The 27,502-nt window shown below is 39.3% G+C and overlaps 1 protein-coding gene across 1 annotated transcript; it reads left to right on the forward strand.

The window, feature by feature from the left end:
- Positions 1-26,857, forward strand: GPD1L (glycerol-3-phosphate dehydrogenase 1 like). Its single transcript, XM_056336704.1, has 8 exons — positions 1-139; positions 5,569-5,746; positions 7,155-7,295; positions 11,185-11,323; positions 12,499-12,611; positions 20,067-20,300; positions 20,688-20,794; positions 23,892-26,857. The coding sequence occupies exons 1-8, from the start codon at positions 87-89 to the stop codon at positions 23,986-23,988; spliced, it is 1,062 nt and encodes a 353-aa protein (XP_056192679.1). The 5' UTR covers positions 1-86; the 3' UTR covers positions 23,989-26,857.
- Positions 26,858-27,502: the final 645 nt, after the last annotated feature.

Raw genomic sequence — 27,502 nt, forward strand, 5'->3', positions numbered from 1 at the left:
CCTGACGGCGGAGGCGGGGGAGCGTGAGGCGGGCGCCTCACGGAGCCCATCGCTGCGGCCATTGGCGGGGCGCGGGTGGCGCTGCCATGGCGCTCTCCGCGGCGCCCCTCAAGGTCTGCATCGTGGGCTCGGGGAACTGGTGAGTGCGGCGACAGCCCCTGAGGGGGTTAACACCTCAGCGGCGGCCCCGGCTTGATATTTCCTGAGGCGGTGCCTGGCCGGGCCTTGCTGTCGATTGCCCGCGCAGCGCCGTCGTGCCCCCGGCCCGCAGCCGGAGGGTTTGGCGCCGTGGCCGCGCTCCCCCCTCAGGGGTGGCGGCGGTGAGGGCAGCCGCGCCCCGGAGGCCACGGTCCCGGTGCGGGTGTTGAAACACAGTGTCGCCGGCAGCTGCCAGCGGGGCTTGGTCTGTGGCGGACTCTGGGGGCGTTCCAGTGCCGTGCGGGTGGGCTGCCCCGGCCCTCGGGCTCCCTCGGAGGCGGCGGCGCTGCCCTGAAGGAAACGGAGGAGGAAGGGGCAGAATCGAGCACCGTGCTTTGGCGTGCTTGTAGGCATCCGTCTGTTCTCTGAAGAAGTTTTTAAGATATTTTTAACCTGGTATTTGTTATGTGGTTCGTCCGATGTCAGGTGACACAGACATTAAAGATGCTGAACATTTTTTAAATTTTTTTTTCAGCAGGTCATTGCTAGCTAAGCGCTGCCTGTAGGCTTCCTTGACGACTCCGCTCCTCTCCAAAAGCGTTGTTCGGGGTTTCTTGTGTAGCTGTTTTCCAAAGTAGTTAAAGAAGAGTCGCAAAACGCTAGGTTATTTGTGATACCTTTTCTTTTTTCAAATTGGTTATGCTGAGGCACACTGAAGGCTTGAGACAAGGTTTTACCACTGCATCTATCGCTAGTTTATAATTAGACTTAAATAAACTTACTGTTGTGTCCACTGAAAGCAATAGATTTACTAATCATTCTCCAAGAGGAGTAGCATGTTAATAATACTTCATCTTGCTTCTTTGATTTCTCTGCTGTTCCTCATCACTGTTTTTACCCCCAGTCCCTAGTTACAATAAGTTAATTACAGTGTGTTACGTAAATATATCTTCAGTTTGTCACTTCAATTACTAATGCTAAGTATTATGTTATTTCTGATAACAATGCGTTTTAAGACATCGAATCTAAACTCAGGGGAGTTTGGTGTAGGGCAAGGCACTGCATTTTATTTAAACAAAACTTAACAGTCTTTTGTCAAGATGATCTTGGACTTGTTGCTCAACCCCTGCCGCCTCCGTGCAATTGGCTTTTGGTGCTCTTTTGCATAGTTAAAAATATCAGCAACTGCCAAGTTATGTTTTTCTTTGTGACGGCCTGTTGAGGGAATGGCTGACGTTTCAGTGCAGCATCTCTTGCTTTCCTTGTGCTTGCTAGTACGATGAACAGGGAGATACTGTGCATTGCAATATATGTCAGAAGGAAATGATGCAGTTAGACCTGCCTCTCTTTTAGGAGTATTGTTGCTATTATTCCATACATGAAATCTAGCAAAAAGTTTTTAAAAAAGTTTTGACTGCATTTATATTTAGTTCACTGTGAAACATACTTGCAGAAGCAAAAGGATTTTGTAAGTATTACCTACTAGCAATAACCACGTGCATATATATTTTGGTTTTGCCTCATTGGATCAGTTTAATAACAAGAAAAGCCTCTGCCTAATGCGATGGATATTTGGGTGGCAAAATAACCTATATCTGCGATGCTGAGAGAAAGAGATAATACTATTACTGGGCATCAGCTTTATTCTTTCTTTTGGGGGTAAAAGTATTCAAATAACTGATTGTTTATTTCATATGTGATAGCAGGGTGGCAGGTTTTTTGTGGCAGGAAAGCAGAAGCCAGAGTAATAAAAAATCGTAAATTATGAATGATTTGATGTGCAACCACTCTCCCGTCTTCTCCCCCCAGCCCCCTGAATATTTCTGAAAACAGTAATTCCTGGAGAGGTAGGTGAGTTCTTCCGCAAAGTCCAAGAACAGTGATGGTCTGGTGACAGACATCAGACCCTGACTGCAAAGAGCACTGTGATTAAACAATATATGCAGCCATTGAACTAAACAGGACTTAATTTGATTTGTCTGCCTCTGTGTATGTAAGTGCCTTTTTGACCTGGGGCCTGTGGTCCTAAAGTGGAAGCATTTAATGCTCAAAAGCAGGTAAATAGAAAGAAATTGAAGCATTTATATACATCTTACTGATATATTGGGGTTATGTATTTTTGAAACCTGAATTACCAGAGCCTGTGACTGGTGTCGCCTAAATTGTAAGCATAGATGTAGTTGAATTGAGTGGAGTTTGGCATTTTTAGAAGTTTGGAGACTGGGGTTTTGGGGTTCTATGTGAGATGATTCTGTCCCACAAGTGCCAGTAACTGTACAGACACCTTTGCCTTCTCACAGCCCTTTAACCTATATCTGGGATGAAAAAAAACACCACTAAAGGAGGTTGGCACTGACCGATTGGAGGGGTTGAGCTAATCACCTTGGATGATAAACTACTTCCAGTCAGACTTGTTTTGTCAGTTTACTATGAGGAAGGTCACCTTAATAATGAAGTTGACTTGGCAGGGGTCACTCAACACCTGATCATGGGCTGGGACAGATGGCTGGGCAGCAAAGAGCAGGAGCTGTACTCCTCGCTGGCCTTGCCCATTAAAGGGTTGCTCAGCTGGGGGATAAGTGATAGTATTATGATCTTTTAAGATAGGGGATGAAATAAGCTTTCTTGAATGTGAAGAGAGTACACCTTAGGAACGTGCCTTGCAAGGACAGTGCCCAGATTCAGTTAAAAGCTGCAAACGTTGCCCTGGATATGTACTATAGACTGCTTTTCTGACAGTGCTTCCAGGGCAGGTTAACAAGGTGTGCACAGCCAGAATTTATCCCTGTTTCTTTTGCTAGAACCAGTTGTTAATTAATCTGATTGCTCAACTTGAGCAGAAACTGTAGAGTTTGTAAAGAAATGGGAAGTTACCAGGACATAAGGCTAGGAACTTGCTGTAGAAAAATAGGAGGTAAAACTTGTGGCATAGCTGAGATGATTTTACAGGGACAAGTGGTAGAGCTAGAGTTAACTATTATTTGTCCTTGGATATTGTGACCTCCACAGATGCTGTTATCAGGGCAAGTTCAGGAGTTTCTATGTTTTGTGCTTTACCTTTCAAGTGATGAGCGGAAAGCAGACCCACTGTGATAAGTGTAACAGTAAAAGGTAGGAGACAAAGTGGGTGCTTCTTGCTCAGTGAGGGTCAGATACAGTTCTGCAGAAGTGTTAAGTAAGTGTGTGTGATTGTATTTGGGCGTACCTTTGACACTCATTGCAAGGAAGAGAACTGCTGCTTGGCATGCAACTACCTTGTCTGACTCGAATAGGATTAACCATCCCTCAGAGCATGTCAGTGTTAAGGTTCATGAGGGAATCTTTCACTGTGGTTTTTCTTGTGTAACTGAGCTGCTGCAGACACCAAGTCTTGCAACCTATCTCGCTTACACTAGAACATTTATTGCTGGTAATAAATTGGCAAGAACACCCATTCCTTTGCCTTGTGATGTGTCAGGAGTATACAAAATGAGCCAGACAGTCCACTAAGTTATTTGAGAGTACACACTGAGCTGTATTAGGACACATAAAAGAATGTAGGCTTGCTTGTTGGATTAACAGGTGTGGGATCTGGTATTCCACCTTGCATGGAGCAATCTTAAACTGTGTCAGTTTGACCTTGCTTAATTCAGTCCTACAACAGTTGTTGCAATCTGACAGAGAATGAGGAACCAGAGAGGTCAGTTGAGAGAATCTTCTTGAATTCAGGAGCTAAGAATAGGCAGATCTTTACTTTTTTTAATACTACATTCAAAGACTGAAAAAGAAGACAGCTAAGGCATTGAAGTGTTAAATAGTAATGGAATTAATGTCGCACTCAAGTAGTACATGCTGCCAAACTTTATGCTGGCAAGCTGTTTGAAAATCCCAGACGGACAGTTGCTGAATCAGTTATTCTTTTTCTCTCAACACTAAGTACACAGAATATGTAGTGAAGTTCAGAACTGAAGACAGTGATTTGCTGGGATCCAGACCTTGTATCTGCAGTAGTAAATGTGCTTTTGTTCAAGGAATTCAAAGCACTTTCTGAGGAACACATACCTGTGTTGTGTTGACTGTGATTCATACTGTTTGTGTGGATCAGAAATTTGGGGGTTGAGCTGGTGAGTTGTCTACCATTGTAGTGGAAACCACTCTGTGTGCATGCAGATCTAGAATATGAGCTTGATGAGAGATGGCTGACAATTGTGGCTTTTGTGTCACCTGCTGAACCCAGGGGACTTTGTAGTGTGTTAAATGCTGTTAGAGAAATAAATTCCAGTCTTTTAAGACATAGTTTCGTGGTTTAACTGAAAGAGGTCTGCTTAGGATACTGCAGTTTTTTCCTGCTACTACTTAGAAAAGTGACCTTAGGCCTGTGACAGCACATCTTCAATGCAGCACAATGAGTTGTGCCATATTAAAAGCTCTTGGAGCAGAATGAATCTTATTTGGTTTAGTTCCCAGCTATGAGTTTTATTACAAGCAATGTCCATAAGAAATTTAGGGGAGTAAGCATAACTGGATGTGTTCTTACCTCCTAGTAAAGTGTGCAGTTTCCACACATGCACATGCCTTCAGACCAGTGACTTTGTATTTTTATTGCATCTTTCTAAATATTTTTTTTTGCCTGCTTCATAGGTTATCAGTAATTATTTCTTTGTCTCAGGAAAGAAAGTTAGGTTTAACAGGTTTTATAAAATTGCAGCTTTTTCTTCCACGTAGCATTCAGGCTAGGAATGGAAGGCAATGTTGCATTTGTTCCTCTTCTTGCATGCAACTTCAGTAATTCTGATTAATTTCATTGTTGCTTAGAGATTTTAGTAGTAAAATTGATCACCATCCTACAGGTTTTACTGTGTGCTCTTGGGGAGAAAATGAGTCTAACAGTAATGGAATTGTCTGCCTACAAACTCAGAGGATGCTGTTGGCGACAGTTAAGTTCTGTGATGTTGGCAGCATAACCATGAAGTTTATAACTTATGCAAGATATAAATGTTTCTTGGCTTTAAATGCATATCAGTATTGTACAGCAATTGATAGGTCAGTCATCTTAGCAAAGAAAGCTTCCCATTTCTTAAAGGTGAAAATTACCCATTTTTTAAAATTGAGTATATCACTTTTACCACTGTTTAAGAAAGGATTCCATTTCTTAATCCATTTGATTTTGGAAATACAATAACCCAGACTCTTAAGTGGATAGCCAATAAGCAGTCAAAATAAGTAAGGACATTTTCAGTAAATGCTTCAGTCAAACCTACTCTAGATACATTTGAGAGAAATCAGCAGGTATGAATGACTGGTATATTTTTCCACTTGTTTTAGTAGATCAAAAATGCTACACGTAACTGGTTCGATAACCTGTGAATTTCTGGTTTTTTTTAAAGACAGTCTCTTTCTTCTGGAACAAAATCATAATTTTTTTAGAATTTTTTTTTTTCTTTCCTGCAGGGGTTCTGCAGTTGCCAAAATAATAGGCAATAATGTAAAAAAATTGCAAAAGTTTGCTTCCACAGTGAAGATGTGGGTCTTCGAGGAGAACGTTAATGGGAGAAAACTGACTGATATCATAAATAATGAACATGAAAATGTAAAATATCTCCCTGGATACAAGCTGCCAGATAATGTGGTAAGGCTCAGAAGCTAAATTCTAGTTATGGAGTGAAGGGAATATATTGTTCATGCTGTGAACAGAGGTAGAAATTTGTTTTCTATAGAAACCTATAAATCTATAAACCCTAACATCTTTAGGTTTTGTAAGAATTCAGACTATGCTGTTTTACCAATGAGATCAGAGATTTGAACAAGTGAAATTATGCAATTATGCAGGTAGGTAAGTCCAACACACTGTAGTCTCCTAACTCTTCCCCCTCCCCCCCCCCCCCCCCCCCCCATTGTCTTCATGTTACTTAAGGTTCTGTATCAAAGAGAAAATATGAAAACGAGGAGCAGATTTACAGCTCTGGCCCTGCCCATTAAACAAAGGTTTGGCTTCAGCTTTGGAAGGGAGCTGGCTGGTCAGTGAGAATTGAAGGGATTTCAAGTTCTCTGAAACTCTTAGAAAGTATTACAGGATGAGAACTAGAGCGTTGAGCATTTATCAAGCAGACTGCAAGCCGTGTGCAATTTATGTTCTCAGTTGCATTTCACCTATGTGCAGTCAGATCAGCATGTTAGATGTAGCATTGTGAGGGCAGAACAGTGGGACTCCACATGTATTTTGTGTTGGTGTATCATGATGGTGGGTGGGCAGGTGCTGGCTCTTGCCCCAAAAACATTATAGGAAGAGGCTACAGCAGCTGACAATTCAGTAGATATTTTGGGCAGAAAAAATGTGAATTGCTGTGCATTGCAATTTTCTCTTTAACGACAATGCTGAAATCCATTTCCCTAGCCTTCAGCAAGTGTAGTCTTTCTGCTGTCCACTACCTGCATGTTCAAATTTGTTCTCTTTATCGATAGGTTGAGCTTATTGCTGCATTTTAAGTCTGAGTGTTATTTTAAGGTGGTCATCAAGTGTTAGGAAAAGTGGAGTCTGGCAAGTGACTTCAAAGTAGGTCACCTTCTTAAAGGGTACACAAAATCTGTGAGTACAGAAAAAGAGAATATAAGCTGAACAGGTGTAAGTGGCCTGCAGAAGAAATTTGAATGTATAAGGAACTAGGGAAAGAAACTTGTGCATGCAATAATTTATCAAATAGTGGTGTTATTTTATCAAAGAGAAGGCAGCTTCTTACTTCATATTTTCTTACTCAAGTAGAAATACTTGTTTGAATGTTACAGAACATTTTGAATTTTCGTTGCACTAACCATGCTGGGGGTTGCAAAGATGCCCCTTTCAAGACATAACTTGTTTGAAAGCTTAAATTATTTTGCTTTTCTGGGAAGTTTATGTTACTGCTTATTTTCAGTGATTGAGCACAGTAGTTTGTAGCATTCAGTATAAGACCAAAATGTGCTTTTGCTTATTAAATAACATTTATTTGTAGTGTTATTTTAAAGAAGTTATGTGGCCTTTCTCTCCCATAACTACACAGGTTGCTGTTCCAAACCTTAACGAAGCTGTACAGGATGCAGACTTGCTGGTTTTTGTCATTCCTCATCAGTTCATTCATAAAGTCTGCGATGAAATCACAGGACGAGTACCCAAGAAAGCTCTTGGTATAACACTCATAAAGGTATAATAAACACTGTGCATTAATAACTGAGAATGTGTCATGGGGTCTTCTAGAACAAGATGGCTTGATAGTTTGGTATGAAAAATCTCTTTGAATTATTCACTTGATAGTTCCATTAAACCTTTCTAGATGTAAGATTGGAATTTGTCATTAGTGGATTGTTATGTGGTGTTTTATTTTAGGCTAGTGCTTGCAGGAAGAGGAGAATGAGGCTGTTGACAAGACTTTTGAAAAGAATGTGGGAGTGAATATGTTTTGCATCACCAAGCTTTCCAATCTTTGATTTGTTGTTTCCAAACACATCATTAGATGAAGAACAGAGCACAAGCATAATGCTTTGATTGTTAATCCACACCCCACACACAGAGTTGATCATTTTAAGAACTGAGAGAATTTCATGTGACTGAGGATAGTGCTCTTGTTCATGTCAAATACTATGTTTCAACAAAGGAACTTGTTCAGCATGGCCCAAAAAGACAGTTTGAGCATAGGAAATCAGAGAGTGCAGAGGTGCAGGAATTGTTTTCACTCGAGTGTTTGTAGTTTTGGTGGCAGGAGAATTTTTAAATGTGGATGAGCTTCCCCCGCACCCTGTTTGTGTGTTTAGCTGCAAAGAATAAGCTATTCCCGCAAGGTCTGAAACACTCTGGTTTATTGTTGCATTGTACTTGGTTGCAAGTAGGCCATTTTCTCAGCATGCATTTCACTTGTTTACTGTCCTTTCTGGAAAATGATGTGTTTATGGATCTGTGCTCAGAAAGAACAAAAAAACCCTATCACTACTTACTGCAAACTTGTCTGTATAGTTTGGCTATCTAAGCCCATCAAATCTGTATTGTTTTGTGAGTGCTGACCTGATATATTGCTGATGTGTATTAAAAGGTAATGCTTCCCAAGTGCACTTGCTCCATTTTTTGAAAAAAATTCTCATATTGTAGAAGGGTAAAATAAGGCAATGTAGAAGAGCTGAATGCATAGTATCAAAGCCAGACAACTGTCCTAGGTGCCCTTAAGTTTATTGCTTTGAAGTTGCACACTTACGCTTCTTACTTCTGTAAGCTCAAGATAAACTTTATTCTCCTTTAATTTGCTAAATGTGGCTTATGTTCTCATGTCTTTAGTGACAGGAATAACTCTAAGAAAATCGATGAAGTAAACGAGGATGTATCTCAGCATATTTGAATTCAGAGTATGGGCCTATATTCCCTTGGGATTACTGCTCTGGGTATTGATTACTGGTGCTTTAATGGAGTGTTGATTAAGGGCTATGTTTAAAAAAAAAAAAAAAAAAAAGGTGGGTGGGGATACTTATCTTAATAAGAATAAATAATCCAAACCCAAATCAAACAAAAAAACCCAACAAAACAAAAAGCCCACATGTAGTGTAGTGTAGGTAAAATAGTGGCACCTGCCGGACAAAGCAGAGTTGATTCCTAGGCACCTTCCCACTGTCACCTTGTGACACTGCATCAGTTGGTGGTCTTTCAAAAGAAATGGTGTGGGGCCCCTTAATTTTTGTATGGGAGAATGCAAAGTAGATGTTAGCTTTTATGAAAAGGTCTAACTGTGCATCATTAAAAGTATAATTTAAGAAGAAAGGGCAGAGATTGAACACAGCAATGAAACAAAGTAGTAGAGGCAGGAATGCATTCTTTCCTCTACTTTTGCAGTTTCTTTATGCATGCTGTTTTCATCAAAGTCATAATTTTAGTGATCTCATGCTCAACAGTAATGCTGTTAAAGTGGCTTGTATTAACTTTGGCAGTTAAAAGTGGAGTTCTGCTCTGAAAAATACCATCAGTGGGACGTCTTGTTTCTGTGATTTCTAAATTGCTTGGCAAGTTAGCAGTGTCATCTTGTAGTTTTTTTCTTTTATCTTTTTTTTTTTGATAGTCTAATCTTCAAGCAGAAACTAAAATCTGATAATAAAACTGAGTCTTCGGGAAATAAAGACATTTGTCTATGTTTGTCTACTGGTTAATCTGCATTCCCATTGAAATATTTGCAGCTGTGTTGCTTTACATAAGTTCTGATCACTGATGTCTATGAAAGCCGAAGAAACCATTGTGTGGATGTGGGGAGAGGAATTATAATACAGCTTATAATGTGGTATGGCAGCGAGCACACGAAGCAGAGTAGGTGGAGGTCATTCAAATTACTCTTCAGGCAGACTCAACATCAACCTCATTTTCATCTACCTGTATATGGGCCCCAGGGATTGCTCTGGCAGGCACGTTAGGATGCAAGTGATAAAAACATAGAATTGGACTTGCATTGCCTGGGGATCATGGCTTCCCAGTGGAAATTCCCATGTTGGAGTCTTGGTTTTAGGGGGAGGGAGGGGTGTTTGATTTTTCTTTTGTCATCTATCATTCAGTATTGGATTTAGCTCTATGAGAAGCAGGTGCAGGTCCCCTTGACTTTGTCAGAAGCTGCATTTGTTTCATATTGGAGCTGAATTTTGCACCTAAGCCTCTCTGATCTTTCAGTTTGATGAATAATTTTTGTGTACGTATTCACGTTTTTGGAGTTGTTCCCAATGTGTGCATGCTTTGCTGTTTATTAATTGCCTACTTAGGGAGAAAGACCTTCCAGTTATTTTGCAGGGACATTTTTGATGCTGTGAGGGAAAAATGCAATGTGTATATGCATGATTACTTTCAGATTCTTTCTGTATGGCTCATTAAAGATGAGAAAACAGAGCTGTGCATTAAGTGGTACAGATTGAAAAATAATGCAGAAATGCAAGGGCTAGTTTAATCTGCTGGTTTTATACAGGCATTTCTGCATGTCTCTTGATTGTACCACGTTGCTCAAGGTAGGGCACCTCTGATCAGTGGAAATGCCAATTACTGCCTGCCTGAAACGTCACTACTGGCAACATCCAAGCGTGTGTATATGTGTATCTAGAAGTAGTAGAGGAGCACACTGCCTTTTTGCCTTTAAGTCATAATTCAAAATTAGCAATCCACAAAAGTACCAAATCCCCAACATTAACAAATAGTACTATATAAAAGTTGGTATACTGTGGGAAAGAGACTGATTCAGTAGCTTGTCCGCCATGCCCCTGTTCTAAAAAATTCAAAAGTAGTCTGCATTTAGCAGGCTAGGAGAAAAGGGTTTTGTGAGAAGAAAGTGGTGTCATTTGGAGTTCTTGGTTCAGGTAATCCAAGGTACCAGACTCTCTTCTCCATTGCAGCATTAATCTCTGGGGTGATCATTTCTAAGGTCCTGTTTCTGCCCCTACTTTCACACTTTGTAAAGAATGCATTGTAAATATCCTTAGAAGTTAATTTTTTCTTAGTTGTTCAGCTTTCTGCATACCTGTGAACGGCTGTTCTATTTATAGTAGGATTCAAAATTATTAAACTGTTTCTATGTGTAAACTGTTGTCAATGTTATATGCAGAGGAATCAGTCTCTGATATTTCAGTTAGATACCTCTTCACAAACCAAGTTTTTAGGGTGCCATTTTGTGAGTTTTGGTGCAACTTCAAATCCAAGTGGAGGTCTGATTCACAAGTGATGAATTTGTGATGCTTCAGTGGGTTTAGTAAGGATACACTGATGATAAGCGACTGAGATTCTGAACTAACAAAGGTGAATATTCAGCACTTCTTACAATCAGGTCTTAGACTGAACATGGAATAGCAGCTGTTTCCATCATCTAGACTTTAGTCCTAATTCTTAAGGTGCTGCCTCCTCTGAAAAGAAGACAGCTTGGAGAGGTCACAACAGCAAAGGTTTCACCAGTAGTGTGATCTTTGGTCTTTATCTGAATAGGCTTTGTTGCACTGCTCACCTTTGGACAAGACTAATTGTCATGTGCTTTCTTCTCTACTGTGTCTAACAAACGACTCTCTAGTAATTCTGTTTAATGTTGGCTGCAGGGAATAGATGAAGGCCCAGAGGGACTCAAACTGATCTCTGACATTATTCGAGAGAAGATGGGAATAGACATCAGTGTGCTGATGGGAGCTAACATTGCCAATGAGGTGGCAGCAGAGAAGTTCTGTGAAACCACAATAGGTACTGTTCCAAGTAATAACATTGTTTAAAACATGCTTCTGTCCGCACAGTTGCACACCAAATAGCTCAAATTTTGTTTTCAACATTAGCTGGCTGTTATCAGAAACTGTTAGGTTCTTCTTATTTTAATGTTGAATTTCCCAAAGTGTTTACACTTCCAGAAGTGCTAGGACAATACCAGGAATAGAAGGAGAGGCAGGAGTGTGGTTTTACCTAGTCTCGCTAGGCTTGTGACCTAAGCAGGTGAAATACTAAGCATGCTTTTTATCACCCTCCACATAACAAACTGCTTTATTTTATTACTGTGCCTAAGATTTTTCTTGGGTCTGCATGGCTTTATATGGATAAATATCCTGTACTCCAGCTCAGATGTTACGGTCACAGATGGTATTTATGCATGTTAGGGCTGCTTGGGGTTTTTATAAGTTATTGATATCTTATTTTAATTTCTTAAATTAATTAGTTTCCTCAAAAGCTAGCCGTGGTTTTAGTTCTGTGTTGACGTCTGCACACCTTTGCAGCACAAAGATGTGTCTAGTCTTGGATTTCACAGTGTCTAGATAGGCATATGTGTGTATATATACAGATAGTCATACATAATAGCAAGAGTTCATGTTATTTTTTTCAGTGTTAATTTTTACAGGTTTGTGCGTTTTTAGCTTTGTAACCTGTCATAGGTAGCTTTTTCATTGAACATTTTTTGAATGGTTGAATTACTTTTGGTGCTTAGAAACATTTGTCAGTGGCAGCATGCTCAATTAATGAAGCATCCTTGACCTGCCTTTATTAGTAGGTATTTTTCTGGAATGCAGGCCTTAAAATAATTGGTAGAATTCCACCTGCTACAGTTTGAATTTACCTTTGTTTTATTATTAACTGTTCTTTTTGAAGAGAATGATCAAGGAAAGAGAGAGTAGAGAGATTTAATGGAATTGTTATTTAGAATGTGTTGCTGAGCAGACACTGAATTATTAAGAAGTCCAGAGTAACTCAGTGCAGAGCTTTTAAGTGTGATGTAGACATGTCCTTATTAACTTAGGACAGGAGTCTGTTTAGGATGAAGATAGAACAGCCTTATCTCTGCTTTAAAGTATTTTGGCTTGCACAGGATAGGCTAAATAAACCCCACATCAATTATTCATATTTTTTTAGCCTTTCTTTCTCTCTCTCAACAGGCAGCAAAATCGTGGAAAATGGCCTTCTCTTCAAAGAACTCCTGCAGACTCCAAACTTCCGAATAACTGTAGTAGACGATGCAGATACAGTTGAGCTTTGTGGTGCTCTGAAGGTAAGATTAACAGGGGCTGCAGTTGGAACACAGTTGGAATGGTGATCCTTGAAGAAAAAAGGGTATTTTCATTTGAAGAATTAAGTTTATTGTGTTTTATATAATACATAAAACTGCTACATAATGTTTCCGGAAAAAACAGATGGGAAATTAGGGAGCAGCTTGTTCTGAGAGTTGGCTTTTAGACCCTTGTCTCACCATCTCCCAGCTTCTTTCTACATCTTATACTTGGCTTACATATAGTCATGAAACAAGTGTTGATTTCATCTTAACTGGTCAACATATTTCTAAATCTGTTTTAGTTCCCTTTTTCTTTTTACAACAGTGTGTTCACAAAAAGAAAGGGAGAAGGAAGTTGATTGTGTTTGTTGACAAAACTATTCCCCTTTTCATTGACTTGCACAACATGAGCACTCTTAAGTTTCATCTTTTGTGGACATACACTGCATAAGGTTCATGTGGATAACCACATAGAGAAATGACCTGGATAGGAAAAAAGTTATTTGGGACAGTTACTCACCTGGAATTTTTTTGGTAACAAAACTGATGCTGACAGGAAGCAAAGCCTAGCTTAAATGTGTTCTTACTGCTAATTTTTTTTCAAGTTAATTTACAGGCTGTTTGTGAAAGGAAGGCATTAGTTGCTTGGCACCCTGGCCAACAGAACCATAGTTGACATGTGATATCTGTCATAGAAGCATTTCTGATGGGTGTAGTGGTTTAGTAGATAACTTGGCTCTTTTATTTTTATGTTCTGGATAATTATTTTGTATTGCTTTGTTTTCTCTTTTGAAATTATGTGTAAACTACACCATTCACTTGCAAAGCTACCACGCCAATGAGTTATGTCTTTAAGCTAAGGAGTTCTGATTCCTGCTCAGTGGGAAGTAACTTAATAACTATAATGCCATTTTTGGCATACTGTTTTTCTTGATAATTTTCTTTTGAGAGCTGTCATACTGGAAGCCCTGAGAAGGAGGTCATGGGTCTGTGCACTGGGCTAATGGAATACACTTTGGTGTAACATGCTTTGGAATTACTGTTTTTATAGCAATTTCTCAAGATTGCAGAGCTCCACAGCCATTGCTTTAAAACGTTGTGGTTATGTGAGAGGTTAGCAGGAAATAAATTGCTGTGTACAGACCCATGAAATTACTCAGAAAGTTTTACAGTTTTATTTTTCTTTGAAATCTGCTCAGCCTGATGTTTTCTGGCTAGCTTTAAATTCTTGCTTGACAGAGGTGTTCTATCCAGGGTAATTTTTGTTCCAGACAAATCTCATGAAAGGGCACTAGAGATGAGTGCGCCCATCAAACTGAGCAGCTAGTATTCAAACTCCACTGTAAAGATCCAAGACAGACAAGATACCAGTATCTGTTTGGAAGTGTAGAAGAAAGTAAATAAATTGTTGTTCTTGACCTGGAAAGATACTGAGGTGAAACTTGTGTATTTTCTTTGTAGCCTTGTTTTGTTCCTTCCTCCTGCTTCCTTACTTATCGTTCATTCTGCAGACTGAAGTCTCTAGTTGCATTTCTAAAAAGCTGTATACATTCTGTGTGCTCTGGTCATTTGGTTTTGATTGCAGTGTATTTTGTTAACTAGATTGAGACTTCCAAAGAAATGCATGGTATGAGCTCTAAACAAAAAGCAAATTAAAGATTGATTAATTTGTTTAGAAATACTGTGGATTTCTTGACTGCTTACAAGGCACGAACTGCTATAAAGTGGCATAGATCTGTCATGCTAGTATTGGTAATGTTTTTGAAACATGCAACTCTTCCTTAATCTCAAATAAAACTTCATTAAAATTGTATTTTTAAAAGTAATTTTTCAATTAAAACCCTTTCTAGTTTAATTCTAAATGTTGTGCTGACAGTATGTAAATGATTTCCTGAGCTGTTTTTAACTCTAACACTGTAAAATTTTATTAATGCATTGTGAGCATGTATGCCTTTGAAAGAAAATTAAGAAGCTAAAATTAAACTGATGGGTATGTTTTTATTGCCTATGCAAAGCTCCGGTGTGAATGGTGAAATAGTGAAACTTGAGCTTTTTTTCTTAGAAGTCATACATTCTTATTAGAAGAATTGTTTGCTAAGGGTAACACTGTGCCTTTAGATGATTAATCTGATAATCTTTGCAACTAAAAAAAAGTAAAAAATAAGCATCTTTTCATGTGATTGTTTTTAGGGAAAAATCTAAAGTGTAGCTTCCGTCAGCGGACAGTTACTTTATTGAACTTGGAAAGTTACTTCACGAAAGAATAGTAAAAATGAGCATTAAGTTGCTGGAAGGAGGAGATTTCAGTTTCAGAAGATGACAGTACTGTGTTGTGTGAACAGACAGGTATAAAAAGAAAGGTTCTACTTTCTTTCTGTAGGAGTGCCAATTCAAAATGTCAGCAGTGTTACTGCAAACTACAGCTTGGAGGACAGAAGTAAGCAGGCAGACATGCCAGTCCAGACTTTTGGATGTGGAACTAGTAAAGCCAACTTCTGTATTGGTATTTAAAGGATGAGAAATAGTATGCTATGAGAAATAGTATATTCTCACAGCTTCTGCATTTTTCTATAAATAGTAGCTTGGGAAAAGGATACTAGCATAATAAACTAGATCTTGTTAAAAGGCTGTACTTACCTTGCTTTTTATTTCTGCAAGCCTTTCTAAGCAGGGAAGGTTTTTAATTTGGATGGTTGCCTAAAGGCTGGGAAAAAATGCAGAAGGGTATCGTAGAGTGGTCTGATAATTTTAGGTCTGAAATTTTTGTGAAGCATATTTGAATTCAGACTGTAATAGTAAGTATTGCAGCTGTGTGATCGTGAAAGAACGTGCTTGATTGCTATTTATGTATATATATATATAAATTGAATATCCACTTCATTTACTGTATTTATTTTTGTGACAGTGGGTTGATGGAGATGTACTGAAATATAGAAATGAGCGCAGTGAACTGCTGTCTTGTGTCAGCTTGGAGACTGGCTGAATAGGCAATGGCAGTCACTTTATAAAATCTGATGATACTGAGAAAGAGCTGCTGTCTACAATAACTTGTTGGCTGTAGGAACAAAAAGCCCTTGGCATGTTCTTCTCTATCAGGATTTTGTTATTTTGAGGACTAAAGCACATTTCACATTTATTTGTTGATCTTTTCTAAGGGTTGAGGTCAGAAATCAACAAACTTCAAATTTGGATGGTTCAGTTTCAAGGTGTCCGGTTGGCTTTATGGCCAGCCTGACCCAAGGCCACCTACAAGTTCCAGCAGCCGTTTGCCAGGTGGTGAAGGGGCACTTCCTAGGAAGTGCCTAAAGGTTATGACACCTCTGTAAGAGCAGTACATGCAGCTGTGCATACATATAGATGTGCTTCTGGATGCTGATGGATGTGATACTGCAGAGTGGGACAGACCCAAGGTTATCACCTCTGAGGTGTCCTTAGCGCCTGTGTCAGTGTGTGATCTGACAATCGAACAGCACAGATGTGAAGCAAGACTGAGCTGGTACGTGAACCAAGCAGCATGCCTGAGAGGCAGTGTACATTGCTAGCTGCATTCTTGGGTGTAAACTGTACTGGAATCATTTACCCAGGGCAGCAGTGCTGGGGCTAGTGTGAGGGATGCAGAAGTTAGAATCTTATCTCTGGATATGGCAAAATGGCCATGTTCCAGCTGCCTGAGGTATATGTTCTGGGATCTGGAGAGTTAAAAGCCCTCAAGTGGCAGCAGGGAAGAACCAAGACAGATGTAACAGTTACTGTAGGAAGAAAGAGCAAGCTGTGCTTACCTTTCAGGTTGCTTCAGGCCCACCTCTAAATCCTATGGCTCCAGCTTAGCCTTAAGCAAAGAAGTAAGAGGTATAATGATGATCTATTGTTTACCAGGTTATGTAACCTAGCACTGTTACTTGCAAAGTGTGTTTATGGCAGTCACTGTTGGACAGTCAGTCTAGGTATTGTAGAAGCTGATGATGGTAATTACTCTTTCCTGAGATTAAGTGGAAATGAAATCCATTATTTACATCCAAGTTTGCCAGGAGCAAGCAAACAGTTTATGCCTAACCTCTCTGACAGTCCTGCTGATACTGTCTTTGATTTGTTAAGTCTTCATTTGACCTCTCTCACCCATGATATGAAGCAAGGAGCTTCTCCAACTTCATGTAAGCAAGAGGGAAAGCAGGCTGTGCTGAGCTGTGACACTGCCTCAAGGAAGGCTGGGCATCCCAGGTGAATTAACGTTTCTGCTTAGTTCTCTAATGATCCATTTGATTATGGAGAGGGGATGGTTGTCTCAGAAATAGCACCTGAAGTTGTCCTCATGAGCACTCCGTGAACTTAGTGTAAACAGAATGGGACTGTAAATTGGATATTTCTGAGCACTGACTGTGTAAGAGAACAATCTGTCAGCCAAGTCTGCAGACTAGTTAGCCTTGGTTTCCGGGTCATCTGTTGGCCTTGCATTTGTGAGCTTTGGCATGTTTGCAGCAAGTCACATGCAAGTAAAAGGCACTTTTTCTCATTTATTCTGACACTTACTGTGAGCACTCCCAGGTGTCAACATACCTTTTCTGGAGCATAGCTTCACTATCCTGGTAATAAAATAACTGAATCCAGTCCTTGCTCATGTTCTAGAATAACTAGGACTGGGGGAAATGCCAGCTTCTGGGTACCAGACCAGCTAAAGACTTGCATGTTAGTGCAAAGTATTATAGTAGCTTAAGACCATATGCAATATGAAAACACCCTGTGCATCTTGCTTACAGGATGCATGCTTTAATATAAAAAGCTGCTAATGTGGAAATGGGGGAAATATGTTTGCTCAACCGTGAAGTGGTTTTGAGAGCTCTGAATCCATCAGGCCAAGAGAAACATCGTGTTGCAGTCATTTCAGGGTTGTTGTGACAGTATTTTTGAACCTTTGAAACCACAGGTTTGTCTGCAGGCTAAAACCGTCCTTCCTTACTGGGCTCTCGGACCCCCATGTTGTGTGTGCAAACATCTTTGAGCTCACAGAAATCTGGGCTTTCTCCTCTTGCACAGGTGTGTATACCCATTGCATTTGCAGAAACTCTTGTAACTTCAGGTGTAAGCTTTGGCAATGGCAGCGTTCAGGATCGACCATATCAGATACAGAAAGATGTCTTCACCAGATAGATGCGTGATTCTCCCCCTCCAGTCTGCTTCTCAGAGGACTGCTGTAGTGCTAATGCCATTAGGGTCTTGCGTGTTAATCTGTGTTTTGCTTATGCATCTTCCTGAAACAAACTCGGCTTAGTGCCTGCACCCAGGGATTTCAAGTACCAAGCTGCCTGTTTTCACCTTGTTTTGGACTGAAAGATGACTCAGTCTCAAGTTTTGTGAGATTTTTTGTTTCGGTTTGGTTGGTTTTTTAGGAGTGGCTCATTTTTCAGTAAGGTGTAACTTTCAATGTGGTAAAACTCAGTTCTCTACAGTTTGTTAGACATAAGAGAGTTGTCATAGCTTCTTCAAGGTTTTCAATGAAACCAGATAGTAGACCTTGTAAATTCATAGTTGTGGCCTAAGCATTATGTAGAACAGTCTCCTAGGCATGGGTATGTGTTCTAGAGCATAATCAGTCGTATTGTTTCCTCATTATTTGCAAACCGTGTATAAGAACATACAATGGGGACATTGTACAAAAGGTGCTTAGTGTTTTAGAGTTAAGGCTCAAAACTTCCCTTCTCCCCCACCCCATTTCCTCAGAAGTAATTAGCCTTGGTATGACTTGCTTAAAACAATACTTCTATTGCTCCAAAGACAAACACTGAAAAAGTGTAGAAGTAGACAATAAACTACCATAGGCAAAATCATACTGTAAATTATGACAAGGTAGGCTGCTTCAAAGTGGAAAGGAAAGTCAAAGCAGGCAAAGTTGGAGGGAAGGGGAAGCTTTAGTACTGGAGCGGTCAAGTACATGGAAAAAGCCCAGAGGTTGTTCAAAAATGTTTTTGTTTTTAGCTGAGTGCTAAACATTTGCAGACTTAATGTATGTGTAAATTCAGTTTAAATGGGTTATCCCATCTGAAAACTTCTTAAGTACCTGTTTGACTTCCTCTTGCTTTGCCACCAAATGAACAAATATTGGAGGTTGCTCTGGGAGAGGCATCTGATGAAAAGGTACCTTCATCTGAATTACCAGTTTTAAAAGCTTGATTGTCTTTTGCTGCTTCAGGTCTGATGTTGAGATATATGTCTGCAATTTTTAAGGTCACTTTTAGACCTCAGCTAGTTGCTCAAAAAGCAATGGCTCATCCTCCGACCTTATTTGATTCAGTCACCTAGCTATGGCTGGCCACACAGCACTGTGGCTGCCTGCAGGTTTTGGTTCTTACAGTCCAAGAAACCCCCCAAAACCCGAGCTGTTAGTCAGCTTGTTGCTTTCATTAGTAACATCGAGCAGTTGCTGTTTCTTCAGCAACAGTTAAAGTTGGTGTGTTTTGTTTGCTGGGTTTTTTCCCTGCATTGGGTGCTACATTAGGTGCTATAATGTTGGTTCTCCTGTGGTTTCTGTTAAGGTCACTGCTGCTGCTGTTGCATGCAAAAGTTGCTTCCTTAATTTGTTTCATTAGTAAGTCAGAATGCCGCCTTTTAGGAGTGTTTTGGGTTTTGGTAGGTTTTGTTTGGGGTTTTTTTTGGTAGGGACAAACTAACCATGGCTAGTCTCTGACTCCCAGGCTGGAAAACAGCTTTTATAGTCACTTCACTGAAACACCTCTCAACTTATTTCAATGTTCATAAACCAAAGAAGGGACTGTATAGCTGATTATTCATGAATAAACAGCACATTCTTTGTAGAAGGCTGTCACCAGGTCTAAGGACAAAAAACACCAGAACTTTTTTTGCGTAGGACAGGTCTTTCCATGTCATGAACCTTCTGGGAATCCTTGACTAATTATTATTGTTATAGGAACTCTGCATACTTAATACTATTAGCTTGGCAGAATTTGGTCCCTTAGCATATCAGCACAGAAGTCAGTCAGTGTTTCTTAGCTTCAGTATTACTTTAATCATAAAGAAAATATGGATAAAAGGGCTGTGGGATGTCAGTCTAACTCTACTCCTACTTCAGGACAAGAACAGCTCAATCTAGATAAAACCTTGCTTGAGTAATAGGGTAACCTGTTTGTTCTTAAAGATAGTCAATAATAACAGCTCCACAGCCTCTGGGGCAGATTGTTCCAAAGCTTTAACTAGGCTTTTATTCTTGGGAATACTTAGTAACGCAAGACTTGTCATCTTTTTTTTTTCTTTCTTTCTTTTGTTTAAAGGTTATCCCATAGACATCAAAATCTCCAAAGCAAAAAACCAACAAAAAAGCCAAACCAACAAACTAGTCTTACTCCGGTTCTTCATGAATCTGCACTCTGTCTTTTGGGGTCTTCTAGGATTCTGTAAGCAATAATTGACTCATTTCCCATTTGTGGTTTTTTTCCTTCTCGTTAGAATATAGTAGCTGTAGGAGCTGGGTTCTGTGATGGCCTGTGCTGTGGTGACAATACCAAAGCTGCCGTTATTCGCCTTGGCCTAATGGAGATGATTGCCTTTGCCAGACTTTTTTGCAAAGGACAAGTGTCTACTGCCACTTTCCTGGAAAGCTGTGGAGTTGCTGACCTCATCACAACATGTTATGGTGGCCGGAATCGACGTGTAGCAGAAGCATTCGTTAAAACTGGAAAGGTACCTTTATTCACTGGGAGAAATCCATTGTTGCAAGTACTAGCAGTCCTGGTTTGTTGGCGTAATAGTACAGTTACCTGAGACATGCTAGCTGTACTGACCAGCCTTCTCTTTCCTCACATTTTTGAGTGAGTTACAAGGCTAGAATGAGCATAAAAGTGTTAAAGGAGGGGTGATTAAAAAAAAAACCAAACACAGGAGAGATAAAAAGTGTGGAGTGCAGACTGAAGGAGGAGAATATTATGTATGCTCACTCAAGGTAACTTTTGAGAAAGGGAAAACCCTCAGTAACATTCTTTTTTTTTTACCATCCAGATGATGTTATCAGGCTTATGAAAACTAGTATAACTCTCATTTTCTTCCCTTCTTTGTTTCCCTCTTGTTTAGTCTATTGAAGAATTGGAGCAAGAAATGCTGAATGGTCAGAAACTGCAAGGACCGCAGACTTCTGCAGAAGTGTATCGCATCCTCAAGCAGAAAGGAATGCTGGAAAAGTAAGTGACAACAGATAAAGCAAGTTCCGCATACCCCTTTTTTATCTCCGTAATTCTTTCTTCATATTTTGTATTGATATCTTCATGAAGGTAATAGACAAAAAGAAAATCACTGTAATAATAGTAGCTTAATCCCCAGTTAAAATCACAGAAGTGAATAGAACCTTAAATAATATTGCTGTAGAAATAGTATGATGTTAAATTTGTGAATGCCCTTGTTTGCCGAGTGTATTAGTGCCTTCTGCTATCACAGAAGAGCACAGTGAGTGTGTTTTAACATGTGAAAAGAATAAAATACATGAAAACAGAAGCAGAGCTTCCTGAAGAGACTTGTGAAGAGGCTCTACAGCTCATTTCATACTAGCTAATTCATTACTTAACTCCAAGGAGAGGAGCTTTGTTATTGAGTATCTGTATATAGGTGATCATCTGAATACAGTGGCTGCTTTTATCCACGTGGATTCTAGCTTAGATACTGCAGTTCCCTTCCTAATGTGGCTTCCGGTTTGCAGTAGGATAAAACATGCTATCTGCTTGTGTAGGTCAGGGTTTTTTTGTGGTGTGAAATTAAGCAGGTTGTCCTGGCTTACTCATTTGTATTTGAGTCAGAATGTATGATTCCTAAAGCCACACAGCGTTGTCTCTTTGTGAGATTAAGGGATGCGTCTATCTGTTCCTGTCTGTAGAGAAGGTAAAATCAGAAAATAAATTACTTCCAGTCAGAAGGCCAAGCCTTGTTACTTTTTTTTTCCCCAAGCTGTTTTTAAAGTCTAGTTTTCATGGATCAGCTGCATTAAATTACTTATTTTTTAACATTATCTTTGGATGTAAGACACCTAGGTCTTTCTCTGCAGTGTACAGTAATTAACTGCAGAAAAAAACAATTAAAATGTTGGCTTCAGTCTTTGCTGTTTGTGATTCCCTAAATGTGAGAGGATACTGTGTTTTGGGGTTTGGTTTTTTTGTTGGCTGGTGTTTTTTTTCCCGATTCTATCTTACAACAAATAGAGTGCATTATAGAAGACTCTAGGTTGTGTTTTTAATGAAAGATATGAAAACAAAGTTGCTAATTTCTGTTTTGTTTATCAACATATATGTCTCAGTTTTTCATAAAAGGTCCCCTTTAACAAGATTTTTGCAAGCAACTTTCAAAGTGTTTTTTCAAAAACTTGCTTTACAATACAAAACTCAGTAAAACAGCCATGGTTTCAAAGTGAAGAGGTAAGAGTCTAGTAAGAGTAAAATCTGATACTCTCATCCTACAAAGGGTCCCAAGGCTACACAAAAATAGGCAAAAGTCAAAGTTAGCAGAAGAGCCTTCGTAGCAGGGTTGATGCCTATTGATACTTACAGTGCAGTCTGTCTGTTCGTTTCAGCAGCTGTAGAACTAGCCCTCTTAATGTGTTCAGCTATAAGAGGCATTTGGAGTTTGCTGGCCCTGAGCCTGCAGTCGGCCTTGGTTCTGCTTTCCCCATGAGAAGTGTGGCAGACCCGTGCACAGCAGGGTAACGTCCTCTGTGATGAACAGCAAGACATATGTATCAAGATGTGGTTTGTGGTAGTGGTACCTCTTCACTGAGAAGTAACTGCCAGTACTGTATTTAAAGCTGTGTGAAACTTGCTTTTGCTTCGGAAGGTTCACATGTTTTGTGGCCACCTCTCACATAAGAATAACAATTTTTGTTGTAGTGCCTGCATTTCAGTTTTTATGGTAAAAACAAGTTCAGCCCCTCTGTCAGTCCAGTATATTATACAGAGTGATAACTAAAGCTTGTTAATAAATCTTTGTGTAAAACCTTTTTTTTTCCTGCATGGATTGACCTGAAATAGTTTTTGCTATTGCTGCTATTTTTGTCTGGTTTTCCACAAAAATAAATGAAGATAAATGGACATGTGTTTCATAGCAGGACGTTAAAATGTTTCAGGTAAAAATGTAGAATTTCATTTTTGTAATTGAACACTTGTAAAAGAAGCTATAGAAATGATGGACTAAATTCACAACCACATCTACTCCACTTCCCCACCCCCCGGCTCCCCAAGTAATGCAAAATACTGCATTCAGCTAAGTACAAATCCTGTATCTGCCCCTGAGAATGCAGGAGTTACCTTAGTGTAACACATGATAGCGGAGTGTATGGACAAGCACGTATGGTGCTCAGCACTGGTTGGGGTTTCTGTTCAATACCATATCTGTGCATTACGGCTAAAGCTTTAGAGTGACTGATGGGACCACTTCCCTAAAGAGAAAGTCCTAGTCCAGATCTGTTCTGAACCACTGAGAAATTAACTACTTCACCATCTCTAATGCTCCTTATTTTTTATTTCAGTCAAAATAATGTAGTATGGTCAGAATTTATCAATATAAAAGGCTACACTGAAACGGCATATTTATTTTGGTGAACAGATAATTAATCCCTGAAATTCACCAGGCTGTGAAAACTGGTCTTGTCTGGCTCACTCGCTCCAGGATGAACAGAAAGCAAATATAAATTTCTGTAAAGCAGCTTGGTTGTAATGAGCCTTCAGGTTACCAGAGAAGCCTGAATAATTTGGAGGTTGTTGGAAACATGGACAATTTAAAAAAGAAGAGATATAATTTAGCGTTTCAAAATCCATGTTTAATTTTGGACTCTTATTAAAAACTTGACCTTCAATTTCTTCTTTATGTCTCTTTATGTCATATTCTGCAATTGTATCATTGAATTATTGCTCAGAGATAATACATGACTGATGTACCAGTCATCCTTTTTAACCATAGATGAGTACTGCTGTAAGATTATCAAGAAAGGATTTGAGTGTTTTTAATTTTTTAGTTTTTTAGATCACTTAATGGTTGTGCCATACTTAATGAATGTTGCAGGCTCCATTATAGCTAGCTAGGCTTCTGTGAGTGACTCAATTTAGAGATGCATGTAGGTTCTGTATTTACCCAGTGCTTTTCAGCCCAGCATTAGCACTTGACAAATGCTAAAAGAAATTGATTTTTCAGCCTGCCTCTTTTCCCTCCCTCTCCTCACCCCATTTTTTTTCTTCTACTTAAGAAAATGTTACAGAATAAAGTTACTCTGCCTTTGCTTTCCCCACTGTGTTTTCTCAGGTTTCCGCTATTCACTGCTGTGTATCAAATCTGCTATGAAGGGAAGCCTGTCAAAGAGATGATATCCTGCCTTCAAAGTCATCCGGAGCACATATAAAATCAATCAGGCCGCCGCACTAATGCAGTTTTCTGCCTCTCGAATTTGTATCTGGATTCAAGTGGATGTATGGTTAAGCTGTGTTCCAAGCTGCTCACTAGGCAACAGTAACATGAATGTCTCTGAATGGGTATTGGGTTTTGTTATACAGCCTAGTTTGACATAGGATGCAGTGTTGGCTTCATGATTGTCATTCTACTGGCTAAAATAGAACTGTTTTAAGACACACAATGCAAGAGTTGCACTAAATATCTAGTGTATATACACAAGTGTACTTTGTGTGTGTTCCTACACCATAAAACACAATGTTTTGTTGTCTCTTATCAAGACGTAGTCCAAAATCCACTGGACATTGTGGGAAGAATCCCACTGGTTTTGATGGAGACTGAATCAAGCCTGTAAACAGCCTTGAAATTTTAGGAGTCTTTCTATTAGAACTTGGTTTTGTTCTGTGCACATAGTGAAATGTTAACATTTTGCATGCTTATGATTATACCAGTTTAAGCAATATTAATGCAAAACAAGTGGTAGCGGTTATTTAGGGGGGCTACAGGGATATTTTAATGAACTCTGGTTAAGAATATTTTGATTTTTTGAAAGTCTTTAAACTGTCAGACTATTTTGAAACAGATTTCGAAGTGAATTTAAAGTTTTTAATTACTGTTTTAAAGGGAATGTGCTAGAGGGGGATCATTACCTCCCCTTCTGTTTTTTAATCCTGGCATTTTTGTATTTCTCTGTTTCTCCCTTACTGTTCCCAGGAGTTAGACTCTTCTAGAAACCTATTTCCTCAAACAGATGGGGGATACTGACCTGAGGTTTCTGAACCCTGGAGCCTGGGATTCATTTTAGTGTTGTACCTGTGTTCATTCTTCACTGGTGGTGTTTGGTGGGTGAGGAAGGATACGCTTGAGTATCCACTGTTCAGAATTATTGTGTAGTGTTTCTAGCTTAACCATCAGCTACAAAGTGTTGCACTCCACACAACTCCAGGAATGTTTGGGGAATTCCCTGGTAGATCATATTTGTGTTGTCAAAAGTGTTATGTGCCAGTACAATGACTGCATTCATTTCAGTGCCTGCTGACATGTCAGCTGGACAGTAGTCCTGAACCAGCCTCCCCAGAGAAATGTTGAATTCTGAAGTTACTGTTTCACTGGACAAAACTTGAATGGGTGCTGGATCAAGTCCTTTACGACCAGTCGCCTAGAAAGCTTCTCAAAGGCATCTGTCTCTTATTCCCCAGGTATCTCAGTGAGGGGTTTTTAAGGCACTTTTGCTTTAATCAGACAGGTTAATTTTATTTCTTATTGAAAAATTTGTGATTTTATGGAATTTGAGAGTGGGTCTGGCTTGGTTAGGTTTTTTGGTTTTGTTTTTTTTTTTTTAAAGAGATTGATGCAAGAGAAGATAGATAAAACTATTTTGCTTTTCTTGTATACTAAACTAAATTTTTTTGTAAAATATATACTAGGCACATAAAGAGTGGACTCATTCTTGAAGCTGGGAGACAGGGGTTAGCATGGAGATTTATGGAGCTCAACAAGGATGCCCATCCACTCTGAATACCCGCTCCAAACCTCTGAGCAGTATCAGAACTGTGGTTTATTGCTCTCAGTGATGTTTTTAGGCCAGAAGTTGTAAGCACAAACCCATCCTGAAGCTTGAAGTCGTCATTCAAAACTTGCTAAAACAAAGGGGACACCTGGGAATAATTGTCATACTTCCTTAAGTAGCCTGGATTACTCGGAAATCGGCGAGCATTGGGGCAGCTTTGTATAGACAGGAAGCTGCTTCAGCTCAGGGGTACCATTTTTTGTGCTCCTGTAATGTTTTGTATTAATTTTTTGGAAGATCTTGTGAATGTCTTCAGATATTCAGGGATGTGAAAAGTTATTTTGCCTTATTTCTAATTTAGTGCTAAATATAACAGATGGCCAGAAGTTAAGTAACATCAAATGTTTGTGGCAGTTGAGGAAATAAACTGATATTGCTGACTCAGAGTAACTACTCTGCTTAGACAATTAGAAGGATGCTTTAAGATTGGAAGCACTGTTACACTAACGCACAGGTGGAGCATACACTTCTCATTACTGCATAACTTTCAGTGTGTCTGCTTATGCTTTGTGTTGTTTTTTTAATACCAAGCTGATTGGCTTTGCCTTTGTATGTGTATATATACATATATATAAAACTTTTTTTTTACATGCAGTATGTAAAACAGTAGCATTTTGTAAGATATATAAAGGGCTATATGAGCTAAATGTGGTAAATTAATATATATTTTAAAATTATTTCTTTATTATTCCACTTTATTATACCACTGAAACCCCCAAATCTTAATTGTTTTGTACAAAAGCCTATTCTAAGGCAAATCCAGAGAAAAGGTTTTTATGGAATTCTTTCCTCCAGTTTGTAATCATATTCTTGTTCTTTTCAGACAAAAAATGAGGTTTCAGTAACTGAAATAATTTATTTAAATTTCTATATCTGCTTCACCATTTGTATTTGCTTTTCAGTGCTTGAGAAAGTTCAGCTTGGCACTAGTTATTTTTCCCCTACTAATATATACTGCTCATTAAAAGACTGATAGGACAGTAGAACTGAATAATTAGAATCCTGTTCTACAAACACTGTTTTGCCTCGTACTGGAATGGTCTTACTGAAAACATAACCCCTGTGTAAGGTGTTGTAAGGGGGTGTAAATCTGTAGCTAATTCTTGAGTTATGAATATTAATTACTAAGGAAGGCATTATCTTCTAATGATATATACTCAACTTGCCCTAGATGTGTACTGGTTTTGTTTAAAGGTTGTGAATGTTTACCCACTTCAAGAGTTAGTACAAATAAACATTTTTGTCTTGGGAATCTCTTTGGTTTCTGTTGTCTCATTTACATGGCTTGTGATTAATATTTTATTCGCTTGATGGAGCATAGGTTTTTATGGATGTGGCATGTAATGATAGCAGATATGAGATTGGCATGCAAGAACTTAAATTGTAAAAAGAGCTATTTGACATCCAGATGTCAGCATTTTCATTTCTGTCCATTAGTGAAACAATTGTGGTGTCTTGACCTCTGAAATACGTTCTTAAATTCCTTGAGTTGCTGTGTGAGCCACTGGAGGGCACTAGTGGGTAAGTGACCAATTCCACCTGCTCCGCAGTTCCTTTTCTTCCCATTTATTTCTGAATTTCTTTAGGTTCCACTAGACTGCAGCTGTCTTACACTGTGTTCCTTGTATTTGAACATGGTTATAGTTCAGCACCAGATGCATGTGTTATGGATCCACTGGAAGGGAGAGAAGGAACTTGCTGTAAAACACCCAAGGCCCTGTCTTGCCTGTTGTCTGAAGACCTCCCAGAACAGGGCAACAGGCACTACCTCAGCTCTTGGACAATGTGGTCTGTGAGATCTTTCAGCATCACTTAGGTAATATGCATCCAGCAATGCTTGTTTCTTTTGCATCTTGAAGTTGCAAGAGCCTGGAAAATGATGAGAGCACATCATGTT

Source organism: Falco biarmicus, chromosome 4 (assembly GCF_023638135.1).
Source record: "Falco biarmicus isolate bFalBia1 chromosome 4, bFalBia1.pri, whole genome shotgun sequence".
Taxonomy (NCBI): domain Eukaryota; kingdom Metazoa; phylum Chordata; class Aves; order Falconiformes; family Falconidae; genus Falco; species Falco biarmicus.

What these genes read in the sequence shown, in the direction of transcription:
- GPD1L (XM_056336704.1), top strand. Translation starts at nt 87, where the DNA reads ATGGCGCTCTCCGCGGCGCCCCTCAAGGTCTGCATCGTGGGCTCGGGG. An exon ending in ATCGTGGGCTCGGGGAACTG is followed by an intron (nt 140 to 5,568) that starts GTGAGTGCGGCG and finishes TCTTTCCTGCAG; the next exon opens with GGGTTCTGCAGTTGCCAAAA. An exon ending in GTTCTGTGAAACCACAATAG is followed by an intron (nt 11,324 to 12,498) that starts GTACTGTTCCAA and finishes CTCTCTCAACAG; the next exon opens with GCAGCAAAATCGTGGAAAAT.